Source organism: Salvia splendens, chromosome 16 (assembly GCF_004379255.2).
Source record: "Salvia splendens isolate huo1 chromosome 16, SspV2, whole genome shotgun sequence".
NCBI classification, from domain to species: domain Eukaryota; kingdom Viridiplantae; phylum Streptophyta; class Magnoliopsida; order Lamiales; family Lamiaceae; genus Salvia; species Salvia splendens.
The window spans coordinates 8,453,462-8,479,757 of NC_056047.1; the positions used below are offsets into that span (position 1 = coordinate 8,453,462).

At 39.5% G+C, this 26,296-nt stretch overlaps 4 protein-coding genes and 1 pseudogene across 6 annotated transcripts; 1 reads left to right on the plus strand and 4 right to left on the minus strand.

Annotated features, from left to right (window-relative positions):
* Nucleotides 1-205: 205 nt before the first annotated feature.
* Nucleotides 206-3,195, minus strand: LOC121770136 (annotated as a pseudogene).
* A 2,026-nt stretch (nucleotides 3,196-5,221) lies between these two features.
* On the plus strand, nucleotides 5,222-8,229 carry LOC121771738 (signal recognition particle receptor subunit beta-like). Its single transcript, XM_042168599.1, has 7 exons — nucleotides 5,222-5,352; nucleotides 5,439-5,585; nucleotides 6,487-6,569; nucleotides 6,680-6,766; nucleotides 7,014-7,162; nucleotides 7,266-7,397; nucleotides 7,786-8,229. Exons 2-7 carry the CDS (start codon nucleotides 5,441-5,443, stop codon nucleotides 7,973-7,975), a joined length of 786 nt encoding a protein of 261 aa, XP_042024533.1. The 5' UTR covers nucleotides 5,222-5,352; nucleotides 5,439-5,440; the 3' UTR covers nucleotides 7,976-8,229.
* LOC121771737 lies at nucleotides 8,053-10,731 on the minus strand. Of its 2 annotated transcripts, none has more exons than XM_042168598.1 (9): nucleotides 10,514-10,731; nucleotides 9,737-10,070; nucleotides 9,549-9,582; nucleotides 9,229-9,432; nucleotides 8,977-9,054; nucleotides 8,828-8,893; nucleotides 8,621-8,712; nucleotides 8,462-8,509; nucleotides 8,053-8,334 (listed from the first exon to the last, which is right to left on the minus strand). In XM_042168598.1, exons 2-9 carry the CDS (start codon nucleotides 10,039-10,041, stop codon nucleotides 8,247-8,249), a joined length of 915 nt encoding a protein of 304 aa, XP_042024532.1. In that variant the 5' UTR covers nucleotides 10,042-10,070; nucleotides 10,514-10,731; the 3' UTR covers nucleotides 8,053-8,246. The 2 variants fall into 2 exon arrangements, with proteins under 2 accessions (XP_042024532.1, XP_042024531.1); XM_042168597.1 differs by having other exon boundaries at nucleotides 9,737-10,073.
* Nucleotides 10,732-10,912: 181 nt separating this feature from the next.
* LOC121771736 (CRS2-associated factor 2, chloroplastic-like) lies at nucleotides 10,913-14,003 on the minus strand. The gene is made up of 6 exons (XM_042168596.1): nucleotides 13,346-14,003; nucleotides 12,358-12,485; nucleotides 12,000-12,225; nucleotides 11,705-11,832; nucleotides 11,473-11,617; nucleotides 10,913-11,392 (listed from the first exon to the last, which is right to left on the minus strand). The coding sequence occupies exons 1-6, from the start codon at nucleotides 14,001-14,003 to the stop codon at nucleotides 11,022-11,024; spliced, it is 1,656 nt and encodes a 551-aa protein (XP_042024530.1). The 3' UTR covers nucleotides 10,913-11,021.
* A 309-nt stretch (nucleotides 14,004-14,312) lies between these two features.
* Nucleotides 14,313-16,405, minus strand: LOC121770035 (RNA-binding protein 48-like). 2 transcript variants are annotated; one of them, XM_042166830.1, is made up of 8 exons: nucleotides 16,164-16,405; nucleotides 16,012-16,095; nucleotides 15,754-15,834; nucleotides 15,055-15,194; nucleotides 14,868-14,970; nucleotides 14,722-14,791; nucleotides 14,572-14,634; nucleotides 14,313-14,463 (listed from the first exon to the last, which is right to left on the minus strand). In XM_042166830.1, exons 1-8 carry the CDS (start codon nucleotides 16,223-16,225, stop codon nucleotides 14,389-14,391), a joined length of 678 nt encoding a protein of 225 aa, XP_042022764.1. In that variant the 5' UTR covers nucleotides 16,226-16,405; the 3' UTR covers nucleotides 14,313-14,388. The 2 variants fall into 2 exon arrangements, with proteins under 2 accessions (XP_042022764.1, XP_042022763.1); XM_042166829.1 differs by having other exon boundaries at nucleotides 14,868-15,194.
* Between the last annotated feature and the right edge of the window lie 9,891 nt (nucleotides 16,406-26,296).

A 26,296-nucleotide genomic window follows, 5' to 3' on the forward strand; every position in this document is an offset into this window, starting at 1 on the left:
ATGTCAAGGAACTGACGCTGATGACTCAATTTAATGGAGTAATTAGAAAATTGTTGTAACGTCTATTTCAAGTGCTTATTTTATTAACATGAAGGGTTTCTTCAATATGCATTTTTCGAGATTTAACAATTGATTAAAGCACTTGTTTTTTATGGTAGAGTTTTATCTCCAAATAAAACACTCTATTAGAAAATGTAATCAATATCGTCCAACAATTACAATAAAAAAGATTTCAACCCACACAAAAGATATTTCTAGAACCAATCAGAGCTACCCACGTGGGCAGCAGAAATCAAACGACTCATCAGAACTCGGCCGAGTCAGCTCACTCAAACCACCTCGAATCGCCAGCTCTTCGTCGTCATGACTCTCTCCAACTCGCCGATCCCAACTTCAGCACAAGTAAACACCAACGTATTCAAAATCATTCCGTCACGTTCCACCACATTCCTCACCTTCCACCACCGGCATTCGCTCGCCAACTCGCACGCTACCACCTCCTCCGCTGCAGGGAATTATAAACTAGGACGAAATTCTCCGCTAATCGAACGTCGATAGAAAAATCTTCTGAATCGCTTTTCAGTCCAGCTACAAAATATTCCGACATTTCACCGATTTCTTCAATCGAGAAATCATTTTCCCCAATTCGCCACATTTTAATTGTTTCACCGTCTTCAATTGGACAAATTCCGACGAGGATCAAACCGGCGGAGCTGGAGTAGCTGACGTGGCAGCTCTGAATCGGCTGGCTAGGGTTCAAAGCGATCCCATCGGACCAGGAATTCACCTCCGGATCGAACCAGTGAGTCAAACCGGTTTGTTTCTCGACGAGGAAGAGCTTCTCCTCCGTCGCGGCGGCCGAAAGCAACAACGAGGAGGCGGAGTCCTTCAAACTCCGCGGCATTGACTTGCACGTGTGCCAGGCGCGCTCGCGGAGGTCGTACACAAATTAATAATTATTGTATATTCTATAAAAATATTTTTTATTTTTAAAATTAATTGATAACATGACAGTGTACTAATCATACGAAATTTGCAAATTAATAGTATTATTAATGTTTTTGCTATTGTCGTTTATTTTATTATAATAACATTATTTTTTAAATTATCTTTAAGTTCAAATGTTATACTTTGTATCACTAAATTTATAGTATTCATTTATCATATACTAATAGTATTACGAGTACTTATTAGACACTACACATTAGACCTGTACTGTAAAACGTAACACTACACTTTAGACCTGTACAGTAAAAAGAATTTATCATTAGTGCAAAACGTGACACTACACTACACTTTAGCATGTACAGTAAAAAGAATTAAAATGCTATTATGTTATATTACATTTACTTGATATTGTTAATTTTTACTATTATAAATAAAAATATGAGAAAATTAGTATAAAGCGTTATAGGAAGCTAAGGCAAATATTGGTGGAAGTGTTAAGGCAAGGGGTAGAATAGTCCCGAAAAACTTTTACACTTTCCAAGTGCATTAAATTTGATTGTAATGGCTCAATTTTTTAATAGAAAATAGGTTTATGGCTAGTCATAATATAGCTATTTAGCATCACTCATAAAAATAAAAACATTTGAAAGTGCACATGATAAATAAAATAAGAGAGAAAAAAATATAGTTGTTAAAATAGTGTTAGTTGGTAATAGACTCACATTATTATACTCCCCCTCGTCTCATAATAATTAGGATATGCAAGGAACATTTACTAAAAATAGTATATAGTGTGTCTTATTAGTGTTGTATCATATTCTTTTCTAGATCGTTTCATTACCATTGGACCATTATTCCTTTTTGGCAAATTACAACACACTTAATTTCTTTTATTTTTTAATTAGTGCAAAACGTAACATAATAGCATTTATCATATACTATTAGTATCATTTATTCAACTCACTTTTGTTTATATTTTTTAAAACTCATACAAATATCAAATATGACTCTTATTGTGAAATATAGGTAGTCTAAATTTTTAAAAGTGAGAGAGAGAATTAAACATTGAGAGTAATATATTTGATATGCATGCCCTTAAAGCAAAAAATATTGAAAATGGTAGAAATGTCTAAAAAATGTGTAAAGTTAAAGGATCGAAAATGTAACTATCTGTTAAGGATGAAGTTCCTTAACTCGTAGATTTTGCGTCGAACGTCGCGGGAGCTTTTTCCCGTCGATCAATCCGGCGTCAAAATTAGGGTTTTGTGCGTTTTGCACGTTTGAAAGGAAAGAGAATAAGAGAAAATAAAATAGAAGGATAATTGATATTTCTTGAATGATCAAAATGACTAACAATGTCCACTATTTATAATAGTGGATACTAACTTAATGAGCAAGACAAAAGATATGGAAAAGATATGCAAATCCATAATTAACTAACTAACTAACTAATAATAATAATCGTATCAATTCCCCCACGGTTGAAATCCACCTTGTCCTCAAGGTGGGCACCATGAAGCAACGATGAGTGTCGAGGAATCCTCCTGGGTCAAACATACACCGAATAGTTGAGCGTCTCCCTGCATCAATGCGTCCATGAATGCTCAAGCATAGAGTGTCATTTTGCGGAGGAATCAACCGGGCATCGGCGTCGAGCGATGATGATCGATGATTCATACTTGTGACAACCCTGACATGAGATGAATCACTCAATAATTTCAGCGATGCGTTGTCCACAATGGAACTACCCAAACCAATCTGGACTTGGGGAATCTTGAATCGAGAAGCATTCAATTGTCGCGCGCACTGAATCTCGATGCAACCGTGAACCGGTTTCTCTTTACGTGCGGAATCCGGACTGGACTTCTCTATCTTCTCAACCTTTTCAACTCCACTAAAACGAGAAGAAGAATGTAGAATCTTTTCCGAAGAATCATCAAATCCTTCCTCGACTCGATCACAGTCAAGAATCACAATCTCTTTCTTATTGCACTCTAAAACATTCCCAACTGAAGTCTTGGACAGAGCATACGGCGACTCGAGGGCGGTATCGGGAAGCAGCGCAAAGGGTGGTGGTGTTGTACTCGACTGCTGCGGCGGAGCCAATGAGTCGTAGGGGACTAAATCCGAGGGCCCCGGTGAAGCCTTGCTATTTCCTGATGGAGGAAGGTGCTTAACGAGGTCCCCAAACCCAAAAATTTGAGAGTCGTAGGGCTGCGCAGGTTCAGGCAGCTCGGGAGGAAGCATGTTGTCGATGCGTCGGTCGGCTGCAACAAGGTGAGACTCTATCCTGTAGCAAGCTTCCAACAATTGTTGAAGTTGTGCGAGAGTCGGATGTGCCGTGGTGGTGGCTGGACAAGGTGGCTGCGGCGCGGGTTGATTCCATCCTGAGTTATGGTTGGGGGGCAGCGGATGATCGTATGCTGAGACCTCGTGGAAGGGGCGTTGTCCCGTTATCTCCCAGTAGGCAGGTGGATCCCAACTAGTGGATTGTTTGAGCGCGGTGTGGTGTGGCTGCTGAGGCGGTTGATAAGGCTGAGAGTATCCCTGCTGCGTGCACAACCTTGGCAGGTCCCAACAAGAGGGCGGTGGTGGCGAGTACAAATCTGTCTCGTAGGACGATGGTTGCTGACACGCAGTTTCCTGGCGTTGCCATGGCGGGTCCCAAGAAGTGGGTTGACGGGCTTGGTAGGGATGGTGTTGTGGGTGGAGTCTCCCATCCTGTGGATATGGATATGATGGTTGTTGATCTAACGCTCTGAGCGGATGGAGCAGGGGTTGAGGTACGGGCTGCCATGGGTGGTAATCCGCCTGCCGGAGTTGATATCAGGTGTAGCCGTACGACATGTAGACAGCGATTCGGAGGAAGAGCTCACGATGAAAGCATCAATTGTTAAGGATGAAGTTCCTTAACTCGTAGATTTTGCGTCGAACGTCGCGGGAGCTTTTGCCCGTCGATCAATCCGGCGTTAAAATTAGGATTTTGTGCGTTTTGCACGTTTGAAAGGAAATAGAATAAGAGAAAATAAAATAGAAGGATAATTGATATTTCTTGAATGATCAAAATGACTAACAATGTCCACTATTTATAATAGTGGATACTTACTTAATGAGCAAGACAAAAGATATAGAAAATATATGCAAATCCATAATTAACTAACTAACTAAATAATAATAATAATCGTATCACTATCCCTATTGTTCAAGCACTATCGGTGCTCATAAAATTTATGAGGTACTGCAAAAATACATTTGCAATTATCCAGATAATAGTTTACTCAAAACAATATTGTTGATGAACTTAAGAGTGCCCACAATAGGACTGTCGCGGGGTCGGCATGTTGCGCGGCTGCGTCGCAGCGGTCAAAATCATTTTTTTAATTGTTTAATTTTTATCTATAAAATACATATTCCTAATCATTTTTTTTATTCCATTTCAATCTTAAATCTCAAAATTTTCTCAAATCCACTCTCAAATCTCAAATCTCCAATCAATTTAGTTCTAGTCCAATTAAAAGATATACTAACAATTTAAAAAGATATGAGGCGTGGCTGTGCCGCGGTTGAAAAAGTTTTATGTGGTTGAGATATAACTGTGATGACCATACAAACAAGTCTTTTGATTTGCTAGTGGACACTTGTAAAGCATCCCTCTTCAAAGAAAAATTAGAATATAAAAGTATTTTCTTTTTTTAATTGAATTATACATGAAGTTATTTTTAATTTAGTTATTCAAGATTTTCAATTAAACAATTATACATGTGATGAAATTCTTTTATCATATTTAAGTCATTTATTTGGATTAAGCTGCGATATGATTTGAAGTATAATGTTTTTAAAATAATGATGTGGTACATAATTTAAGGAAAATGATAGTAAAATAACAAAATCTTGATCTAATTCACGATATAGGGATCATTTTTTATTTATAGTTAACCAAAAAATAGAGATCATTTTGTGGGTATATAATCAAATGCAAACTCTAAAGACTGTACAAACTATAATGATCTGGACCGTTAAATAATGTTAATAAAATAATATTAAAAAAAATGTCAATCCAATATCAACAGTTGATAGTGTGTTAACATTTTTTATTACTATTATTTTATCAACATTTTCTAATAGACTAAATTATAATTTATAATTTATACAATATTTAGAATTTACATTTTAGTACATTCTATCTATCGTTTACGATACAGGGATTATTTCGTGTATCTCTATAATTTATAAGAAGGGTTAAATAAATTCTGCTACAGTATAAAGTAAAAAAGCAAAAAATTAATGGACTGGTCGAATTAGGATCCAATCTCCGTCGCGTCGTGATCTCCTCAGTTAGGGTTTCTATTATTTTGGGGAGAAACCAACACTTTCTTTATTCGTTACTTTGGAAGGAAATTGCCGGTAGATCTCGTTTTCGACTTCAATTTGCAGCTCAAATCGTATGCACTTATTTCTGAGGTCTGATAAGATCGAACTTTTTTTTATAGCGATGGATGACCAGAAATTGGAGAATCTGAAGATCCAATTGCAGCAGTTACACAATGAAGCATACGAATTTGTGCAGAGTATCCCGCCAACGCAGCTCTATGGTGCTATCGGAGTAGTCATTTTCACTATATTCTTCTTCTTAATCAGTAAGTTGACCTAACAATCTTAACTTTTTTTTACCGACTCGAGGTGAATTTTGAATTCTGTTTTCTTCCTGTTGCTCGAGCTGTGTGGTGTAGCATTGTGTTTGTGCATGTGATATTGCATAGTAAGTCGTAAGCGAATAGCGATCTTCTCATTGCTCCTGTGTTGTTAAGTGATCGATATTCTGCAATTTCATATTTAGAGTAATTCAATCAATTGTGGATACAAAATCACCTAATTTCATACTTGCGCTGTTGCCATATGCACAATTGCAATACCAGTTTTAGGCAGCTTGAAGACTTGAACGAGTTGAATCTATATAAGTATGTTTCGAGCCTGGTTTGATTTTTCCTTCTCTTTTGAGCTTCAAATTGTGTTTAATTTAGTTTGATTAATTGCTGGTGGACTGACATTGTTAGAGCTATAATCTAGTGACGTTAGGGTTGAGGTGTTTGCTAGTTTCAGTGTGATTTTATTTATTTTAACCTGTGGAGTGGAGTTTGAGCTGATCATAATTTAATCATACCAAAAAGAGTGTAAACGCTTAGTTCATTATGCTTCATGGAACAAATTCAAATGAGATTTGAGCAATTGGTAGTCTTATGATGAAATAGTTCAATTGTGATTCTCAAAATAGGACATCGTATCGTGTATGACGTTACAGTTGTGCTTCAAGTTTGACTGCATTGTGTAATATGGCAAATATTAATGAGCTGACCAGTTTCTGGCAAAATGACTTCTTATATTGTCTGGTGAAAACTGCCTCGGTGTATAAACTTTTGGTAACAAAATTCGTAATGCACACTAAACATGTGTTTTTTTAATGCTCTGGTTTGTATAGCCAGTTGCATGACAATGGGTATGTTCACTCTGTTCATTTATATGAAATACTTGTGGCTGCAGTTCGTCTTTTCAAGCGTAGGGCTTCGAATACCATTGTGCTCACTGGATTAAATGGAAGTGGAAAAACTGTTCTTTTTTACCAGGTACATATGCAAGAAAGTGTTTTAGATGATTCAGATTCCCTTCCTATTTTCTTGAATTTTAGTGCTGTACTACTGTTAAAGTTTACTTTATTAAAATTTTCATGTTTCAGCTTCGGGATGGCTCCTCCCATCAAGGTATTGTGACATCAATGGAACCAAATGAGGATACATTTGTACTACACTCGGAGACAGCTAAGGTGATGTACCTTTTTATTTCTTCTGAAAAGTGGGTTTAGATGAAATCTTCAAGCATGTTTAAATGTTTAAGTAGCGTCTCTTGCAACAATATCATTTTCCAGCATAAAATTAATTATATCATCTAATGCCAAAATTACTCCATATGTTGCTTTGCTGTATGCAGCTTGCAAATTACACATTTATTATTTTTCACCTAAGAATAATAACAAAGTGTTGAACTAAATATAATTCGGTTACATGCTGCAGAAGGGAAAAGTGAAGCCTGTTCACATTGTTGATGTTCCTGGGCATTCACGTCTTAGACCCAAACTAGATGAATTCTTGCCTCTGGCAGCTGGAATAGTTTTTGTAGTAGATGCTGTGGAATTCTTACCTAATGTCCGTGCTGCTTCAGAGTACGTACTATTTGGATTTTAAGCATTGTCTTGCAGATGCCCAAAATTTCATCTCATGTTGTATGGTTTGATTTTTATACCTATTGTTGTATTATTCATGCAGGTACCTCTATGATATTTTAACCAAGGCTAGTGTTGTGAAGAGGAAGATCCCTTTGCTACTCTTGTGCAACAAGGTAGACAAAGTTACAGCACATACCAAAGATTTCATCAGAAAACAACTCGAGAAGGAACTGTAAGACAATTATTTCAACACCTCTTTCACATTTGCTCTTCTTCTTGTTAGATATGTATGCTATGATGTCTCACTGGTAAAGAACTCCCCTGTCCCCAAGTATCGGAAGAAAATATCATCTTAAACTAATCAAGTAGTGTAAAAGTGGACAAATTGCCATTTGCACCACTGGAATAATTCATACACAGACATATCAAGGCTTGAATCAGAAAGGTGATGAAGGATGATAGTAGCTTTGAGTAGATGTTTTTTAGGTTATTGCGTGAAGCCTTGATACATATAACTCATTCATATTGTATTACTTGCTTTGGTATTTGTCTTGATTTAATGAAATTATATTGTGAATCATATTTCTCATTTCCTTCTGTACTTCTTGTTTTGTGCTCAGCGACAAGCTCCGTGCATCAAGAACAGCATTATCTTCAGCCGATATTGCTAATGAATACTCACTCGGGGTCCCTGGAGAAGCTTTTGCATTTCATCAGTGCCTCAACAAAATCTCAGTAGCAGAAACATCTGGTTCGACTGGTGACATCTCTCAGTTGGAGCAGTTTATCAGAGAATATGTCCAAGCTTGACCGATTGTACCAAATTAGAAGCATGGTTGTGATTTTTGTTTTCTACCGGTGACTGTAAAAGCATTGAGATCTGTAGAGACGAGAGAGCAAGAAGAGCAGGATTCCTTGTATAACCTTGTATTCTTAATGTTCAGTCACAGAATACTTGTGCCGGTTGTGTACGGCAAAAAATTGTTTAGGCATACAACTCAGCATTAGCCAATTTATGCTTCTAGAATCTAGGATATATTTTGATGAGCTTTTTCCCCTCAAAATTGTTGTCGCAGTCTTGCTATCTTGATAAATAACGTCGCTTGATTTTGAATATTAGAGAGAAGATGGCATATAATGGAATATGCATCAAGCCAACGCCCAGATACCTGCCAAATTCGTTCATCAACTATGAGCAAATAGAAATAATAGAATGAAGAGAGTACAGTTTTGTGTGCGTGTGTGTGTGTGTGTGTGTGAGAGAGAGAGAGAGAGAGAGAGAGAGAGAGAGATTACCATAAGGGTGCATAAGGAGATGACAAGTCTAGGAAGGTATACGGCCAACTGTTACACACAAATTTCAACCTAATGTCAAACAATGCTAGAAATATTTTGATTAAAAAATGACTACGACAATTAATTTCTTTTATTTTTTAAGAAAAAAGAAAAGCAAACCTCATTGAAACACAAGCATGGATGATCCACTGGAAAATGACGAATACACATGTCCACAGAGCAAAATATGCAATTCGAAAGAAGGGGAAACTCTGCAAGGAAAAAATCACACGTCGATAAATCTTCGAAGCAAACTTAGGTTTACGACCATCTCTGTATGGTTTGCAGGCTCGTCCAAAGAAAGAGAAAAGGGCTTTCCGAGAATACCAGGGCGTTTAAAATGGTGTCGCCGAGGAGGAAAACTGCATTGACTGAATGCATGCAAACGACCAGCTGTGTTGCATAGAATGCAGCAAATTGAATACACATTACACAATCACTAGTCCATAGGAGTATCAGTATAACATTCTACTTACAAAGGTTATATTGTCTTCTTTGCTGTACAGTACGAGCCAATACACTGAATCAGTGAGCATGACAGCCCCAGCACATATCTGCAACGCAAGTAGAAGGAGAAGGAAGTGATAAAGAAATATCTTATAGCAAGTTCTTGTCTTAAATTAGACTAATTGACTGAAATTGCAGAAACAAAGGATGCTTTTTTCCATGATTTTGGAGTACAACCGATAAAGAGCAGCAGCTGTAAGTAATAGGTGGAGAAAAACTACCTGGAAGATTATTTGAAAGGCGTACTCTGCGATAGGTGGAGTTACAACACTAGGGTTGTGAGATTCGTTCAAGCTTGTTTTTGTGGTGTCCGGTGGTGGTACAAACAGGCCATGCTCTGTATCTGCAACGATGGAATGATCCCCCTTCGTCTCCCTTTTAATGCAGCAATGCAGACATCCGAGGATGGAGAGAGATGAAGCCATCTACAGAACATAAGAAACTTATATGATTATAGTATGTTACAAGATCAAATAAGTAGCGATACAATGTGAGTTTGCAAATTACAACACATTAGGAAATGTAAATTTATGTGACATACCCCAAAATAGATGGTGACTAATGTGAATGTCCACCTGCAAAATGGAATTATCATAACCAAAATTAACTTAGACCATAAGCTACTTATGTGAAAATACAGAATTATTGGAACACTCTCAAGTCTACAAAAACTGCAAAAAATCGAAAGTGATCAAGAAGCATATTGTAATCAAAAGCAACAGCCTTAACTGCGTGTAGTAGTAGAATATGCCAATGCCATGGAGAATAGTATCAGCAAGAATCAATCCTAGCATGGTGCAGAAAGCAACAATCCGAAAAACAAGCAGCCAAATGGGATGGATTGAGCTCGAACTTGTTGTCCAAGACGCGCCCTTGTTCCTCTGATCCCTATTTGCACGGCTACTGGGGGGGCTGCGCCCTTCATACCTCCATATAATGAGCGCTGCAACGATCATAGTCACAGCAATCCATATTGCACACAGCAAGAATCTCCAGTTCAGCCAGTAGCTTGGGGCCGTCGTGTCGGTTGCCATCACAGGCCACCAAGCAACATACAACACTTCTTCTGATCAAAATTATATCAAAATCTAGTATTATTTGGTGGGATATATCAATATTTCAGTTCATTAAACCATGATAACAGCCATCTTATCTTCAAATTGCCAAATTGTGTACATTCTTGGTAAATTCCAACATGAAAAATGATAAAATTATGTATGCTGATAGCATAATAGACAACACAATACAAGTAACACAATCGACCAAATTCATTACATATCAGCAGCAAACTCAAACCAATTTCACCACCAAAAAAATACAACTAACTTTTTACATAGAAAAAGTAAAAAAGGCTCACAATAAAGGTAATTAAATTTCCAGAAAGAAAAAACGCAGAACACACACCTATGCAGACTTTAGACTTATATTTGCATTGAAAGGTACTATCAATTTTGTAGAGATTTAAAAAGTGAAGTGTGTGGGGATGTGGAGAATGACGATTGATACCTGAATCTTCTCGAAATGAATGTTTGATCAGAGATTCTAGAAGTGGGAGGTCTTTTCCTTTTTCTCCTGCAATCCCAAAATCCCTAAACTCCGCTTCCTAATTCTCAGCTATGTTCGTTAGAGATCGATGGGGTGCGGGATTTTTCTTTAATTTTTTTTTTCAATTTTGAGAAAAGCTCAACTATTCCACCATTGACAATATTCAGTATCTTTTGATCAAGATCCGTAGCTTACCATTTCTTAAAACAAAAAATAAATGACAAGTGGCTGCATTTCACTCGTGAACACAATAAAATAAATAAAAGCTACTCCAAATTGAAATATTCCACCTCATGTCAACTTTTGACCGCTATTTTATCATCAATCCAATCCAACCCAACCCCATTCTAAAGAAAACAATGCATAAACGACGACAAATTTATTGATTATTGGCCAAGAATAATTACAGTGTGTTTGAATTACAAAAATGGCATGAACTATACATATATATACACACATGTATATAGCCCTAAGTCTCATAATCAGATTCATCACCATCGCTGAATTGCATTGCTAACAGATCTATTGGCAGAGATCCTAATGGAACTTGAGATTCCACTGCATCAAAACACTCATTATCTTCACTTAAATCATCATCACCGTCGTCGTCGTTGTCTTCAACTAGGGCTCTAGAATCCGGTGACGAGCTCCCGTCATCCGAATAGATCGTGGCGGGATAAGAGTGAGTGATTGCCTGAGACGTGCTCTCAAACTCCTCCACTTTCGAAAGAAGCTCGTCTGGGCTTACGTTAACTTCATGTAGAACCGATGCTCGTCCTGAGTCAATGGCCCGTTTCCACAGCGCCATCATCTTAGGGCTTACCTGTCTCAACTCCGTATCTGATTTGCACGAAAAAACAATGCAATTAGACAAATATGCCAATCACCATTTGTGAGGAAGAGAATAGTTATGTACAAACCCGAAAGATCTGTAGGGGACGAGTCATGAGCAGAAGGTAGGTATATCCGAGGAACTTCGTCCCGATACATTGATTTCCACTCCCTTCCTCTCCACATCAGTATTTGCTCATCGTCGAAAGATAATAGCACACAGGGCACCAATTCCTGTGGTCAAAGAAGGTGAGATGAGATTAGAGAAAGATCATTAGGGGAAGTACGATAGTGAACTGCAGCAAAGAAACGAACACCAACCTTCAACTTAGCTCCTATCTTCTTGTAATCACTAGGTTGCAACCCTCTGCAATCTATCCTCACCAATTCGGACCCTTCAAACGCGGTCCTCACATCCCTCACCAGGGTAATGTAAACCCCATTTTTCGCTACAGAGGACACGATTTGGCACAAAAGCAAGTTCATAGCAAGAAGATGAAAAACTGAATAAAGTAATGTCTTTGAACGACCTATCTTTCTAGCGATAGAAGTATCTCTAGTCGAAGAGTGCCTTTTTGACTAGAGATTAGGACAATACAAGTTTTTGAGTTTGTACCTAATTTACGGATTGGAAGAAGCCTTTTCCCTTTCATTCTAAACTCATCTGCTTCTTCCTTCGTCAGCCCCTCTGGAGCATCTTGTATAAGCTTTGGATAAACTGGTGTAGCCGGTTTCCAAAGCATTACCGGGAAGCGAGGCCGTTTTTGGTGATCATAGTTTCTGCCACGGAACAGATACAACACTCCGCCCATCCTGTAAATTATCTTGCCACCGGATTTTTCCTGCATGATCAGTACTCAGTCGTTAGGTAGTCATAAATGAACAAGATGTCCATGGCAATTCTAGTAGCAAAAGCATCAGCAAGACTGAGCCAAGAAGTCATGATCACCAAAATCCAATGAGAAAGTGAGAACCTCAATGCACCGACATATGTTATTCATGTCAACAGTTGGGACACCCAAACAACGGACTTTACAAACAGGCTGTCTCCTCCAATGAGTGTGTATCAGCTCCAGCATATTATGTGTTAATCCATCTCTACCTGCAGAATTCAAGCAAATTGGTTTATTACCTTATTACAACCCGACACTAACTGAAATCCTCATCCCAGGACAAAATCAAAACAAAAAAAGACATAATCCCACTGAAGTTACTGGAAAGGCAGCTCTCAAGTAACTCAAAAAACAGCAAGTGAAATAGCAAGAAACAGTTTTGAAGCATCATAATGCATTAATTCAACCTAAATCCCAATCACCCTAATACTATATCCAAACAAGAAAAGAGCATAATGCATCCAGTACTAAATAAACTGAAAAACAACAATTACAACAGCAAAAAAACAATTTTTGAAGCATCATAACATTTAATCACTAAATTTCCATGATCCCAATACGAAACAAGAAGAAAACCATAAACCCAATTTCCTTGCAACTTTCAAGAAACTGAAACAACAAGAAATAGAACAGGAAGAAACAATTTTGATACATCACAACACATTAACTCACCTAAATTCCCCATCCCTCCAAACAAGGAGAAAACACAGACACACACACACAATCCCCACTTAACTAATCCAAAAAATGCAACTCTCACGAAACAGAAAACAAAAGCAAAAAAACAGCAAGACACAATTTTAAAGCAACAGAGTACAATAACTCCCTAAAAGCAAACATCCCAAAAACTAGAAACTCAAACAAACAAAACCAGACGGCAAGAACAATCTTGAAGCATCATAACTCATAACACAACAACTCACTAAATCCCCATCATCCCAACACAAAATCTAAACAACTATAAAAATGAACAATCCCACTATAAAAAAATCTGACAACGCAGCTCCAAAAAAAATGAAAAACAACAAGTAGTACAAAAACAAACAATCTCTTTATAAAACAAACTCACCCAAATTCACCTGTTTGTTACTAGACAACAAGGGCTTCACCATCTCTCTCATCTCCGCCCTCGTCAGCGGCGCCCCCAACACCTCCTTCCTCGGCCTCACATTGAACTTCCCCATCTCATAGCCCCTCAGCATCTCATACTTCTTCGACCACAAATTCTCATTCGGATTTTCATCATCACCGCCGCCGCCCAACGGCTCAAACAGCTTGATATTCCTCTTACTCTTCTTCACCGGCGCCTTCCCCGTCCACGGGCGCGGCATCGTGGGAGGGGCGAAGGGCAGAAATGCGGGCTCCCGAATCGCCAGAGGCTGAGCCCTAGGCGTCTCGGAATAGCTGTACATGAATTCGAAAGGGGCGCCGGGCAATTGGTAAGAAATTCCGGAATCTCCGACGACGACGGCGCGGTCATCGTTGTCGTCGGGGTGAAGCTTCTGCCCTGGCTTGACGGGTTTGTAGTATTTGGAGGTGCGGTGGTGGGAATTGAAGGCGGGGTTGGTGGAAGGGTCTGATTTTGGGGGGCGTTTGGATTTTAAAGGGGGGTATTTGGGGGGGTGGATTGGGGGCTTTTGGGGAAGAGAGGGGCGGCTGGAGGGGGGTGGAGTGGTGGGGAGGGAGGAGAAGAGGTTTGGATTTGGGAGTGATGAGAGAATCGCCATGGAAATGTGATTTCTATGGAAGAAATGTGAAGAAGATAAGTTGCATGGATATTTTGAGGGGAAAGTTGAGAGAATTTTTCAAAGTTGAGGGGTCGTAATGTTAATATTGGAACATTAAATATTGATTATGGTCGATGGACTAAGAAAATTGAACTACGTTTTTTAATACTACATTAATAAATTTGAGTAAGCGTATATCGTGATTTGATGATTAGAAATCAATATTCATACTTTTGTTGTTTCAAAATCGTGGAAAATTTGTGTTGTTTATGTATTTTTTGGCATGGTAAAATACTCCAACCTCAGTGGTTAGCTTGTGATAAGCAAACTCGAACGATGCACATTACCATATCTATCAAAATTCAAATACAATACATATGTATATCTAGATTCTTCTTCTATTGTCGACACGCGCCTTCTTGGAAGACCCCAATGCCCCATGCTCGGAACATGATTCTATCTGTATAATACATTGACGTGAATATAATAATAATAATAATCATAATCATAATCATAAAAGAAAATACAGAGAAAGAAGGGGATATGGAATTTGAGAATTTATAGTCACCTTATTCAGTTTCTCCCTAACCAACTTAACCGTTTCATTCATCGATTCTGATGGGAAATATTCCTGCCAGGATTCAAGTCAAGGAAGGATTCATCAACTAACAGAAACGAACGCGATTTACTTCCCGAGTAAATTCACTTACAAACCAACCTTATCCGTAGAGACTAATGGCATGGAGGAAGCATGTCCTGTGATACCAACCCGTGGCTCGCCCAAATTCCTAAAAAAACAGATAAGGCGTATCCAAACATCACGAAATGTGAAATTGTTAATGGGGCGTAGTGTAGGAGGAGTACCTTTGAGATAAGGAAGAAGTTGGGGGACATGACTCCTTAAGCCAAGGAGTGGAAGCTGAGGAAGGCTCTCTGCTACAATCCAAAGGGCCTTTAGATCTCCTTGCTGAAGAAAAGTGGAAGGTTCGAGCAATGCAATGCATAAGAGGAACTCTGCAACAACAAGGAACGTATGTCACTTTGGACTTACGGTTAAGTCGTGCTAGAACTTCCTTCCTCCGTCCTTCTAACTTATCTTTTGTGTCAGAGAGGCTCTCGTACTCGGGTGCATATGTCACTTGTATTTGGTTTCCTAGAAAAACAGACTCGTCCAACTTTCTTTTAGCAAACCTATCACCAAGATCGGATTCAAGAATTAAGCCTACTACACATGTGACAACTTTTTGAAACGAGTGTAATATATTTCATGCACAGAACTTGTAAATAGACATTTGTAACGAGAAACACTTATGTAAACTGGCCTTCCCCGCAAAAAGTGGCCTATACGTGCACCTAATTTACACTCGTAATATGCTGGAAAAACAACACGTGAATGAGTGTGAATGTACATATTTGTCACAATAAACAAATCGCAAATGGCATTTTCTCCACGAACCATGGCTAGTTCATTAACCAGAGAATAACAGATGCACCACTACTAAACACTCAGGTGAAACAACACAAAAGAATACATGCATAAACACTTACTAATCAAGATAAATAAATTGTAAAATGCCCCTTTACCACACAAATCACCACAGATATTATACATATACCAATACATTTTACACATATTTACCAAAAGAACCAAATGCATCAAGTATGGAATCAGTGATTGATTAAGCAACAGAACTACTCAATTAGAACACAAATATCCATGAAATGCAAAGCATGAAATCGGTAGAATCACCTAGCATTGCTGAGTTGATGAAATTTGATCCAATAAACATCGGTATAAGCCTCACATTCTTCCGCATCCATCGGCTTACATCTGAACAATAATAACAATCACAACACCATCAAATTTCCATGAAAAAAACAGAATCCCGTAGCTACATACAATAACAACACTAGCTTTCTAAAGCATAATCCAATTAATTAAAATATAAGTATCAAAATTCTATTTTTGTCTTCTTAAATCATTCAGAAGTAGTATGCAATAACTTACTCTGCAACTGGGCCATAAGTAGAGAACAATTTCAAGAGCTCATCTCCACAACCCAAAGATGGAACATTCCTAACAATCAGGTACCTGCATCCAAAGCCAAAATATAATCAAATTCCTAAGCTCAATAAGAAAATAAAAACTCAAGGACAAACCTTGATTCATCACAAACTGTATAAACGCGAACTGCAGGGGGCTCGTTTTTTAATTTAGGCATCGCTTCCCAATCGAATAAACTGCAATTTGGGACGACAACAAATCAATGACGGACCCAGATAGACAGATCTCCGCCGCAATTATTCACCCTTTGCGTGAAATAGTGAATAAGAGTTGAAAGAATAGATGACGGAGATAGGAGAGGAAGAGGGAGGTGTGGAAAAATCGATGGAGAGGAAGGCGTTCTAATTCTATGAAATGGGCTAAATAATTGGGCCTGCTCCTTTATCTAAAAAGTAGTTATAAATTACTAATAACGTTCATTTATTTCATTTTATTTTTATTTGTAAAATAACATCAATAAGATTAGTTTTAAAATATTTAAATATAACTTCAAAAACAAATATTTAAGTTAGAAAATAATTATTTAAATATTATATTTAGTATTATTTTCTGCTGTAGTACAAGATTTTGGGCCCAATGCAAATATGTGCCCAACAAGTTTTTTTTTTAAATATCCAATCCTAAGCAGTTTGTGCGGAGAACAAGATATTTTTTTAAAAATCAACCTAGCCTAAATTATAGTAACAAATATGTTGTGTATGTAAGAGTGTGATTTGAGCAAACATATTAGATTGAATATCTCATACTTCTCCTGTATTTTCTCTATGTGATTGATTACCTACGTGATGTGGTCACAAAAGCATAGCGAATAGTAGCCTTAATTTGTGCATGCATATGGCCATAATACCCAATAATACCAACTACCAATTTAAATCCACACAACACAACACAACCATATAGTTGTTAGAAATAATGCGAAGAAATTCCCAAGCCGTGTACATGCGGTACTCTAACTATTACAATCGAAAGGAAACTTTGCAACAAAAAGAGGAATGAAAATTACAATGGAAATAAAGCAAACCAAATTTATAAGTCGAGTCGAGGAAAGCCCTCTTTCCGCAAGACAAATTACGCCCCGGCTAGTGCTCACGGAATGGCGTATTGCCCCCAAAGATAAAACGACTTCCTCCTAGCGTGTAGAAGCACCTCAAACCCGCTAGGCACCGGCGAACTTGATGGAGTTCCGAGAATCGAGCTAGACAATGCTCCTAAAAAGCTAACTAGAATGCTTGAGAGCTAGAGAGAAAATAGAATGTTTTGTTTGTGTGTCCACATCTCTCAAACCCACATGCCTTATATAGGCTAGGAGTGACCATATGAGAGGTCTTGGCATTAGGGATCTCATAATGCATTTGGAGGTTACACCATATGAAAAGCCAAAGGCCTAGCCTTTGGAAATTTCACACGTTTTTTTCCTACAACCCCCCACATTGGTTAGAGCGCTAAGCTCAAACCAAAACCAGACACAAATGCATGTATGCAGACTCTTTTGCTCAATTCTCGAGAAACAATATTGCATTTGGAATAGTAGCTTGTGGCTTTGAACTTTCCATAGTCAACACTATCGGGCATACCGGCGGCCTGGTGGACGTGATGCCTTGAACCATTCCTCCTTAGTGTATACCGAGACAATAATATTGGCACAATATTATTTACAAACTCATCAGTTCTCACGTTTGTGTCCTTTATGGCCATGGAACACCACTTTGGACTCATAAGTGATTCACTTGTTGAAGCGACCCACACTTCTTCACTTATATAGGTGATTCTTTTACAAGTATCCTGCAATACCCACCCCCTCGAGGTTTCCAAGAATCATTAAAAGTCAAAACTTAGCCTTCTACCACATGCAGGTTACAACACTCAATGCTTTCTAAAGAATGGGCGAAGATTAAAAATCTTCCGAGTGTTACAACTAGATTCATATAGCTTCGTTTTCCCATTGAACCAAGCCCATGGGATCTCCAATCGTATGGTTGGGTTACCACTATAATCATCTTTTTAAGATGTGGTTTTCAGTCTCATTCATTTTAGCAATTTATGCATTTGATCACGGTTTAAACCTTTTGTTAACGATCCGCTAAGTTATCAACTGACCTTACATAGTTAACTGTGATAACACCAGTTGTGATCAATTGTTTGACAGTATTATGTCGCCGACGAATATGTCGAGGCTTACCTTTGCATAAGCCACTATGTGCTCTCCCTATAGCTGTTTGGCTATCACAGTATATCACTACTGTCGGCACTGGCTTCTTCCAACATGGAATACATTCTAGGAAATTTCTGAGCCACTCGGCTTCTTCCCCTGCTTTATCCAATGCGATAAACTCAAATTCCATGGTGGAACGAGCAATACACGTCTGTTTCGTTGATTTCCACGAGACAGCACCACCCTCCACAGTGAACACATACCCACTTGTCGAAAATGAGTCTTTTGAATCAGAGATCCAATTTGCATCACAGTACCCTTCAAGTACTTGGGGATATCTTGTGTAATGCAACCCAAAGTTAATAGTATACTTCAAGTATTTCAAAATTTACTAGGTGAGCTTCACCTATGAACTTTTCATACTTGGTCAGTATAACCTTTTCACACTCAAATTCTAGTGAAAATCCATGATTTACTAGAAGTGAGCCTGACACCAAATTATTTTGGATGTCTGGGACATGCAGCACATCCTTAAGGGTAAGAACTTTTCCAGATCCTAATTTTAGGAACACATTACCCACACCAACCACCTTAGAAGAGGTTTGGTTTCCCATACGTACTTTTTTACCTCCAACAGATTTGTAGGTAGAAAAAATGCTTATTTCAGAGCACACATGACATGTGGCACCTGTATCAACAAACCATTCATTTGGATTGTTACCATGGTTCACATCGGAGACCATTGCGACCACCTCGTGATCATTGTAGTTTATAACAACACGTTCAATAATTTGCACAATATTGTCTCCACCAATAATTACACAATTATATTGAACCATATGTGCATTGGTATATTCAACAACCCATGCATCCCAATTACTACTACCAAGTCTAAATTGGTCTTGCTTGTCAAATGACAAACGATAAACACAATTCTCAAGAGAGTAGATCTCAAGGAATTAACCATTTCGTAGCCCATGAACATTGGTACTGTTCGTTTCTTCATTCCAGCCTTGAAGCTCATGTTTTCTCCAACTTCGATTGATATAACCCTGTCTTAGAAGAGTACAATAATTTATCTTGCAATTGTTAGAAATAGTGGAAAGAAATTCCCAAGCCGTGTACAGGCGGGACTCTAACTATTACAATCGAAAGGAAACTTTGCAACAAAAAGAGGAATGAAAATGACAATGGAAATAAAGCAAACCAAATTTATAAGTCGAGTCGAGGAAAGCCCTCTTTCCGCAAGACAAATTACGTCCCAGCTAGTGCTCACGGAATGACGTATTGCCCCCAAAGATAAAACGACTTCCTCCTAGCGTGTAGAAGCACCTCAAACCCGCTAGGCATCGGCGAACTTGATGGAGTTCCGAGAATCGAGCTAGACAATGCTCCTAAAAAGCTAACTAGAATGCTTGAGAGCTAGAGAGAAGATAGAATGTTTTGTTTGTGTGTCCACATCTCTCAAACCCACATGCCTTATATAGGCTAGGAGTGACCATATGAGAGGTCTTGGCATTAGGGATCTCATAATGCATTTGAAGGTTACACCATATGAAAAGCCAAAGGCCTAGCCTTTTGAAATTTCACACGTTTTTTTCCTCAATAGTTATAGCTACTCACGGATTGCGCTCAATTCTTCCCCACCACATGCTCAATTCTTATACATTCCAACTTTCCGATATCGCAAAATCACATTTACAAATGATTACATATATTTAATAAAACAAAATTATACCAAATTTTTTTGGTTAAGATAACATAAGTAGCTATAAATTAAATTGAGATGTTTATTGTGATTATAGTCATTTAGGCCGTTAATGGATGTATATGAACAAAATGATATGTTTATCCAGGAAAGAGGAAGGAGAGCCCAAGTTTGTCAAAAGAAGAATAAAAAATTGTTATATGAGTTGTGATTATATTTTATTTAAGCCTGTGAATGGATATATATGAAATTAGCGCAATAAAAACAGAGGTGTCCAACTGCAAGTTAGACATGCTGAACAACCACCACTGATCTCTAACAGCATTTGCAGATCTGTTAAAATCTTGTGAAACAGAGAAACTCCAGGTTTTCTATTATCGAGATATGTATTTATCGTGACCATGTCTACACCAATTTCAGCTTAAAAATGAGACTCTATGAAAATGGGAGTTGCATCATAATTATAATAGTAAGATGGAGTACTTAAATAGAATTTAAATTTATAGGAAATAAATTTTGTACCTATATTGTAAAAAATCATGGATTAAATATGCCCGGTCAATGGATTTTGACCAAATAATAAATGTGACGAGACATTTAATTTTGTGAAATTAAATGACATAGCGTCGATCTACATTTTACGTAGGTAAATGTAGTATATTCACTTTCTCAAATCCGATTTCCGGTGAGTGAGAAATAGTGGATTAAAGTTGGGCATAATTAGCTTTTAATTAAAGCTTGGAGATGGAGCTTAGGGAATAATTAACTAGTGTTAATTATCCCACATTGGAGGATTAACACATCTTTAATGTGTATAAATTAAGTGACTTTATGTTACTTAATAATTATAGTGGACCAAGATGGGTGAAAGAGCCCACACGCGCGCACACGCGCGCGCCGCCGCCGCCCGCCCGCCCGAGCCCGAGCCCGTGCCCGTGCTCGTGGTCGCGGGCTCGGGCCTCGGGCCCGGGCCCGGGCCCGAGCCCGAGCCCGATCCCGATCTTGGACTTGGATCTTGGCAATTGGTCTTTGGGTGGTCTTTGGGCTTGGTGCTTGGGCCAAACTATTCTTTTTGGACCACCGCCGAGTCAGCAATCCAAGTGGCTTGACACGTCGTCAAGCGAGGCACAGTCATAGTTTTTTCTGTCGAAGCTCTGCCCTCTCCTCCATCCAGTTCGCCGGAGCTCTGTTGATTGCGGTGCTGCATCAATAGAGACGTAGCCGTTTTACCTTTGGGGACGACACGCCAAACCGAAGAGCACTACCGGGGCGTATCTCGTCTTGCGGGAAGAGGCCTCCTCGACTCGGCTAATCACACTGGTTTAGTAGTTTCGATTATACGTTGTATTTTTAAGTTCAGTTCTTCCTTTCCTTTCTTTTGGGTTGTATTACGCCCGGTAGTTATCTTTGTAATCCCAGAAACCAACAATCGCAAGACGAGATAACTTGCCTTTGAAGGAATTTGGACTTCTAAACTGAACTAAAACTTTCGAAATATTAAACACCTTTGCTGGAGATGTCTACCGACTCCAACACCGCCGCTGCCACCACCGCCGCCGCCATTCCCTCCACCATGGCGACCACTGGACCGGTCAACACTTCATCGATTCCCTCGATGATGCCAACTTCTGGCTTCCCAGCCGCTTCATCCACCGTCCCTTGGGTTTGGGACAACCCCTTCGGGGCGTCCACTGGTTCCACCTTTGGTGGTTCGGTTGGTTCCACTTTTAGTGGTTCCTTCGGATCCTTTAATGGATCGAGTGTTGGTGCCTTCGGGCTCAATACTAGTGTTGGATCTTTCGGGATCAACACGAATGCTGGGGCCTTCGGGTCTCATGCGGGTGCTAGTCCCTTCGGGGCTGGTACGACCATGGCGGGCTCTATGCCCAACATGAATGGTGGGGGCTCTATGCCCAACCAAGTTGTTGGCTCCTTCGGGGGCAACGGAATTGGTTCCTTCCAAGGACCAACTGCGGCACCTTTGGCACCAAGAATGATGCCACCTGTCGAGAAGCCACCAAAGTTTGGAGGATCTGACTTCAAGCGGTGGTACCAGAAGATGTTGTTCTACTTGACAACATTGGGCGTCGCCAACTTCCTCACGGAGAACGAGCCGCCCGCGCCAAGCGACCAAGAGACTAGGCTCGAAGTCATGGCGGACTATGAAGCTTGGAGAAAAGGGGATTATCTATGTAAAAACTTTATTTTAAGTGCATTAGATGATAGCCTCTATAATGTATACTCCAATGTAACCACATCTAAACAAATGTGGGAAAGCCTAGAGAAGAAATATAGCATAGACAATGCTGCAGGGACTGAACAGGTTGTAGCATCCAAGTTTATGGACTACAAGATGGTCGACTCTCGACCCATCATGGAGCAAGTCCAAGAGCTCCAAATGATCATCCACTCCTTAGTGGCTGAAGGGATGACCTTGCCCGATAAGTTCCTAAGGTGCACGATCATTGACAAGCTCCCTCCAAGTTGGAAGGACTTCAAGAGTTATCTCAAGCACAAGCGAAAGCAGATGACCCTTGAAGACTTGATCGTGAAGTTGCGCATTGAGGCCGACGTGCGCAAAAGTGATCAAAAGGCTAAGGGCTTCACCCCAAATGAAGCCAAAGCCAACCTGTTGGAGCGGGGCGGTCCCTCCAACAAACGCCCTCGCCCAAACCGTCCAAACGACAAAGGGAAGGGAAAGCAGCCTTCAAAGAAGTTTGAAGGCGACTGCTACAAATGTGGCAAACCGGGCCACTTTGCCAAAGACTGCCGCAGCAAGAAGAAGAAGCCGGCAGCCCACGTCGTTGAGAAGGAGTTCAAGGACTGGGATGAGAACGACCTCATTGCAGTGGTCACTGAAGAGGTTAACCTTGTTGATAACAAGGGAGGCTGGTACATCGACACCGGCGCTACTGCTCATGTTTGCTCCGACAGGAGCAAGTTTGCCTCCTACACTGCTGTTGAAGGGAGGAAGATCAACATGGGGAATCAAGCATCGTCAGAAGTCCTCGGCGTTGGCAACGTGATTCTCATGATGACGTCTGGCCTAACTATCACTTTGAAGGATGTGCTGCATGTCCCGGACATCCGCAAGAACCTAGTGTCAGGATCAATACTAGTTAATAAAGGGTTTAAACTTGTATTTGAGTCCGATAGGTTTGTCTTGTATAAGTTTGGAAAATCCATCGGAAAAGGTTATGTAACCGATGGGCTTTTCAAGCTTAGTGTAGCAACTCGAAGTGTTGCGAAGCCATTGGCCAATAAGAATAAAGCATCTACTTCCTCTTATTTGATTGAGTCTTCAAATTTGTGGCATTGTAGATTGGGACATGTAAATTCAAAAGCCATTAAAAGATTAGTAAATTTAGATTTACTAAAGGCTAATGAATTGGATATCCAAGATAAATGTGAAATTTGTCTTGAAGCAAAAATGACTAAGTTGCCGTTTCACTCGGTTGAACGAAGCACAAAACCCCTTGAATTAATTCACACGGATGTATGTGATTTAAAGATGTTGCAAACTAGAGGTGGTAAAAAGTACTTTATCACTTTCATAGATGATTGCACAAGATATTGCTACATTTATCTTTTAAGAAGCAAAGATGAAGCAATAGAGGCGTTCAAAAATTATAAGAACGAAGTTGAGAATCAACTTGGTTGTAAAATCAAAATGATTCGAAGCGATAGAGGAGGCGAATATGTAGCCCCGTTTGAGGAGTTATGCAACGCAAGTGGTATAATTCATCAAACAACTGCTCCATATTCACCACAATCCAATGGTGTTGCAGAACGCAAGAATCGAACTCTAAAAGAGATGATGAATGCACTGCTACTCAGTTCAGGATTACCACATAACATGTGGGGGGAAGCTGTTTTGACAGCAAACTATATCTTGAATAAAATCCCTCTCAAAGGAAAAGATGTTACTCCTTATGAGTTGTGGAAGGGAAGGAAGCCATCCTACAAATACCTCAAAGTGTGGGGGTGTTTGGCAAAGGTGATGGTTCCTCCGCCCAAAGAAGTTACAATCGGACCTAAGACGGTTGATTGCATCTTCATTGGATATGCACTTAACAGTAGTGCATATCGATTTGTTGTTCACAAGTCTGAAATATCGACTATCACAGTAGGAACAACAATTGAGTCGAGGAATGCTGTATTTCTCGAAAATACCTTTCCTTGCAAAGATAAGGAAAAAGTATCAACCAATTCTGAGACAAGAATTGAAGAAGCCACTAGTTCTAAACAAGTGGAAGAAGAAGCCACTAGTTCTAAATCAACAGATGCGGAACCTGAATCGCGCAAGCGTGCAAGGCCCGATCCAAAAGATACAGTACTAAGACGTGGTAATAGAGTCAGAACACCAAAAACTTTTGGTCCTGACTACATTGCTTTCATGTTGGATGAAGAACCAACATCGATAAAAGTAGCCTTTGCTGGCCCAGACGGGCTGCATTGGAGAGAAGCTGTTCAAAGCGAAATTGATTCAATTTTGCTAAACCACACATGGGTGTTGGTTGATTTGCCCGAAGGTGCTAAACCTTTAGGATGCAAATGGGTTCTTAAAAGAAAGTTTAAGGCCGATGGAACAGTTGATAAGTATAAAGCCCGATTAGTAGTAAAGGGTTTTAAACAAAAAGAAGGACATGACTTCTTCGATACCTATTCACCTGTAACAAGGATTACATCTATCCGGGTGCTTCTCGCTATTGCTGCATTGCACAATCTCGAGATTCATCAAATGGATGTAAAGACCGCGTTTCTGAATGGTGAACTAGAAGACGAAATCTACATGGAACAACCCGAAGGGTTTGTAGTACCTGGACAAGAGAAAAAGGTATGCAAGCTCGTGAAATCCCTATATGGATTGAAACAAGCGCCATTGCAATGGCACTTGAAGTTTGATAATGTGATGTTATCAAATGGGTTTAAAATCAACGAGTGCGACAAATGTGTCTACATCAAGAGCACTAATAACGGTCATGTTATAGTGTGTCTCTACGTTGATGATATGTTAATCTTGGGTAGCAACACTCAAGTAATTAACGATACAAAGGCCATGTTAAAGAGAAACTTTGACATGAAAGACATGGGTCTAGCCGATGTAATTCTTGGAATGAAGATTCTAAGAACGAATGATGGAATCATCTTAACACAATCACATTATGTTGAGAAGATATTGAATAAATTCAAAGCCTATGATGGCGCGCCGGTTAAGACTCCAATTGAACTCGACGTTCACTTGAGCAAAAACAAAGGCGAGCCCGTTGCACAAGAAGAGTATGCACGGGTCATCGGGTGCATTATGTACTTGACTAATTGCACTCGACCTGACATTGCTTGTGCCGTGAACAAGTTAAGTCGTTACACGAGCAATCCAAGCAAAGAGCATTGGAGAGCTCTTGTGAGGGTTTTGAGATATTTAAAACACACTCAAAATCTTGGGCTACACTTCTCGAGATACCCCCCGGTGCTTGAAGGGTACTGTGATGCCAATTGGATATCCGATAATAGAGACTCACTTTCAACAAGTGGATATGTCTTTACTATTGGGGGTGGTGCTGTATCGTGGAAATCCACAAAACAGACCTGTATAGCCCGATCAACAATGGAATCGGAGTTCATTGCCTTGGATAAGGCTGGTGAGGAAGCCGAGTGGCTTAAGAACTTCCTTGAAGACATTCCATGTTGGTCTAAGCCAGTGCCACCAGTGCTGATTCACTGCGATAGCCAAGCGGCTATTGGAAGGGCAAACAATGGTTTCTATAACGGTAAGTCTCGACATATACGTCGACGACATAACACCATGAGACATTTGATCACAACAGGGGTGATTACAATTGACTATGTGAAGTCAATAGATAATCTAGCGGATCCGCTAACCAAAGGGTTAAACCGTGATCAAATGAATAAGTTGCTAGAGGGAATGGGTTTGAAATCCACAAACTAAAGAATTGTCATAGTGGTAACCCAACCATGATGACTGGAGATCCCAAGAACTTGGTTCAAAGGGACAACTAAGCTATGAGAGTTCATGGAAAAACACTCAAACTATATCTATTCCCTAGAGAGCAATAGAGTGTTGGAGAACTTGCCTCGTGGTAAAGGCTAAGTCTATGACTTTTAATGGTTCTTAAGGATCTCAAAGAGATGGAATTCTCAAAGAGACCAAGTATGGCAAGGTACTTGACTAAGAATCACCTACGTAAGTGCGAAGTGTGGTCGCTTCATAAAAAACGCACTTATGAATCCAAAGTGGTGTCCAAGACCGCAATGGACACAAAACGTGAGAACGGATGAGGTTGAGGTGTTTAAGTGTCAACACCATTGTCTCGGTGCACGCCGTGGGGGATTAGTTCAAAGCATCG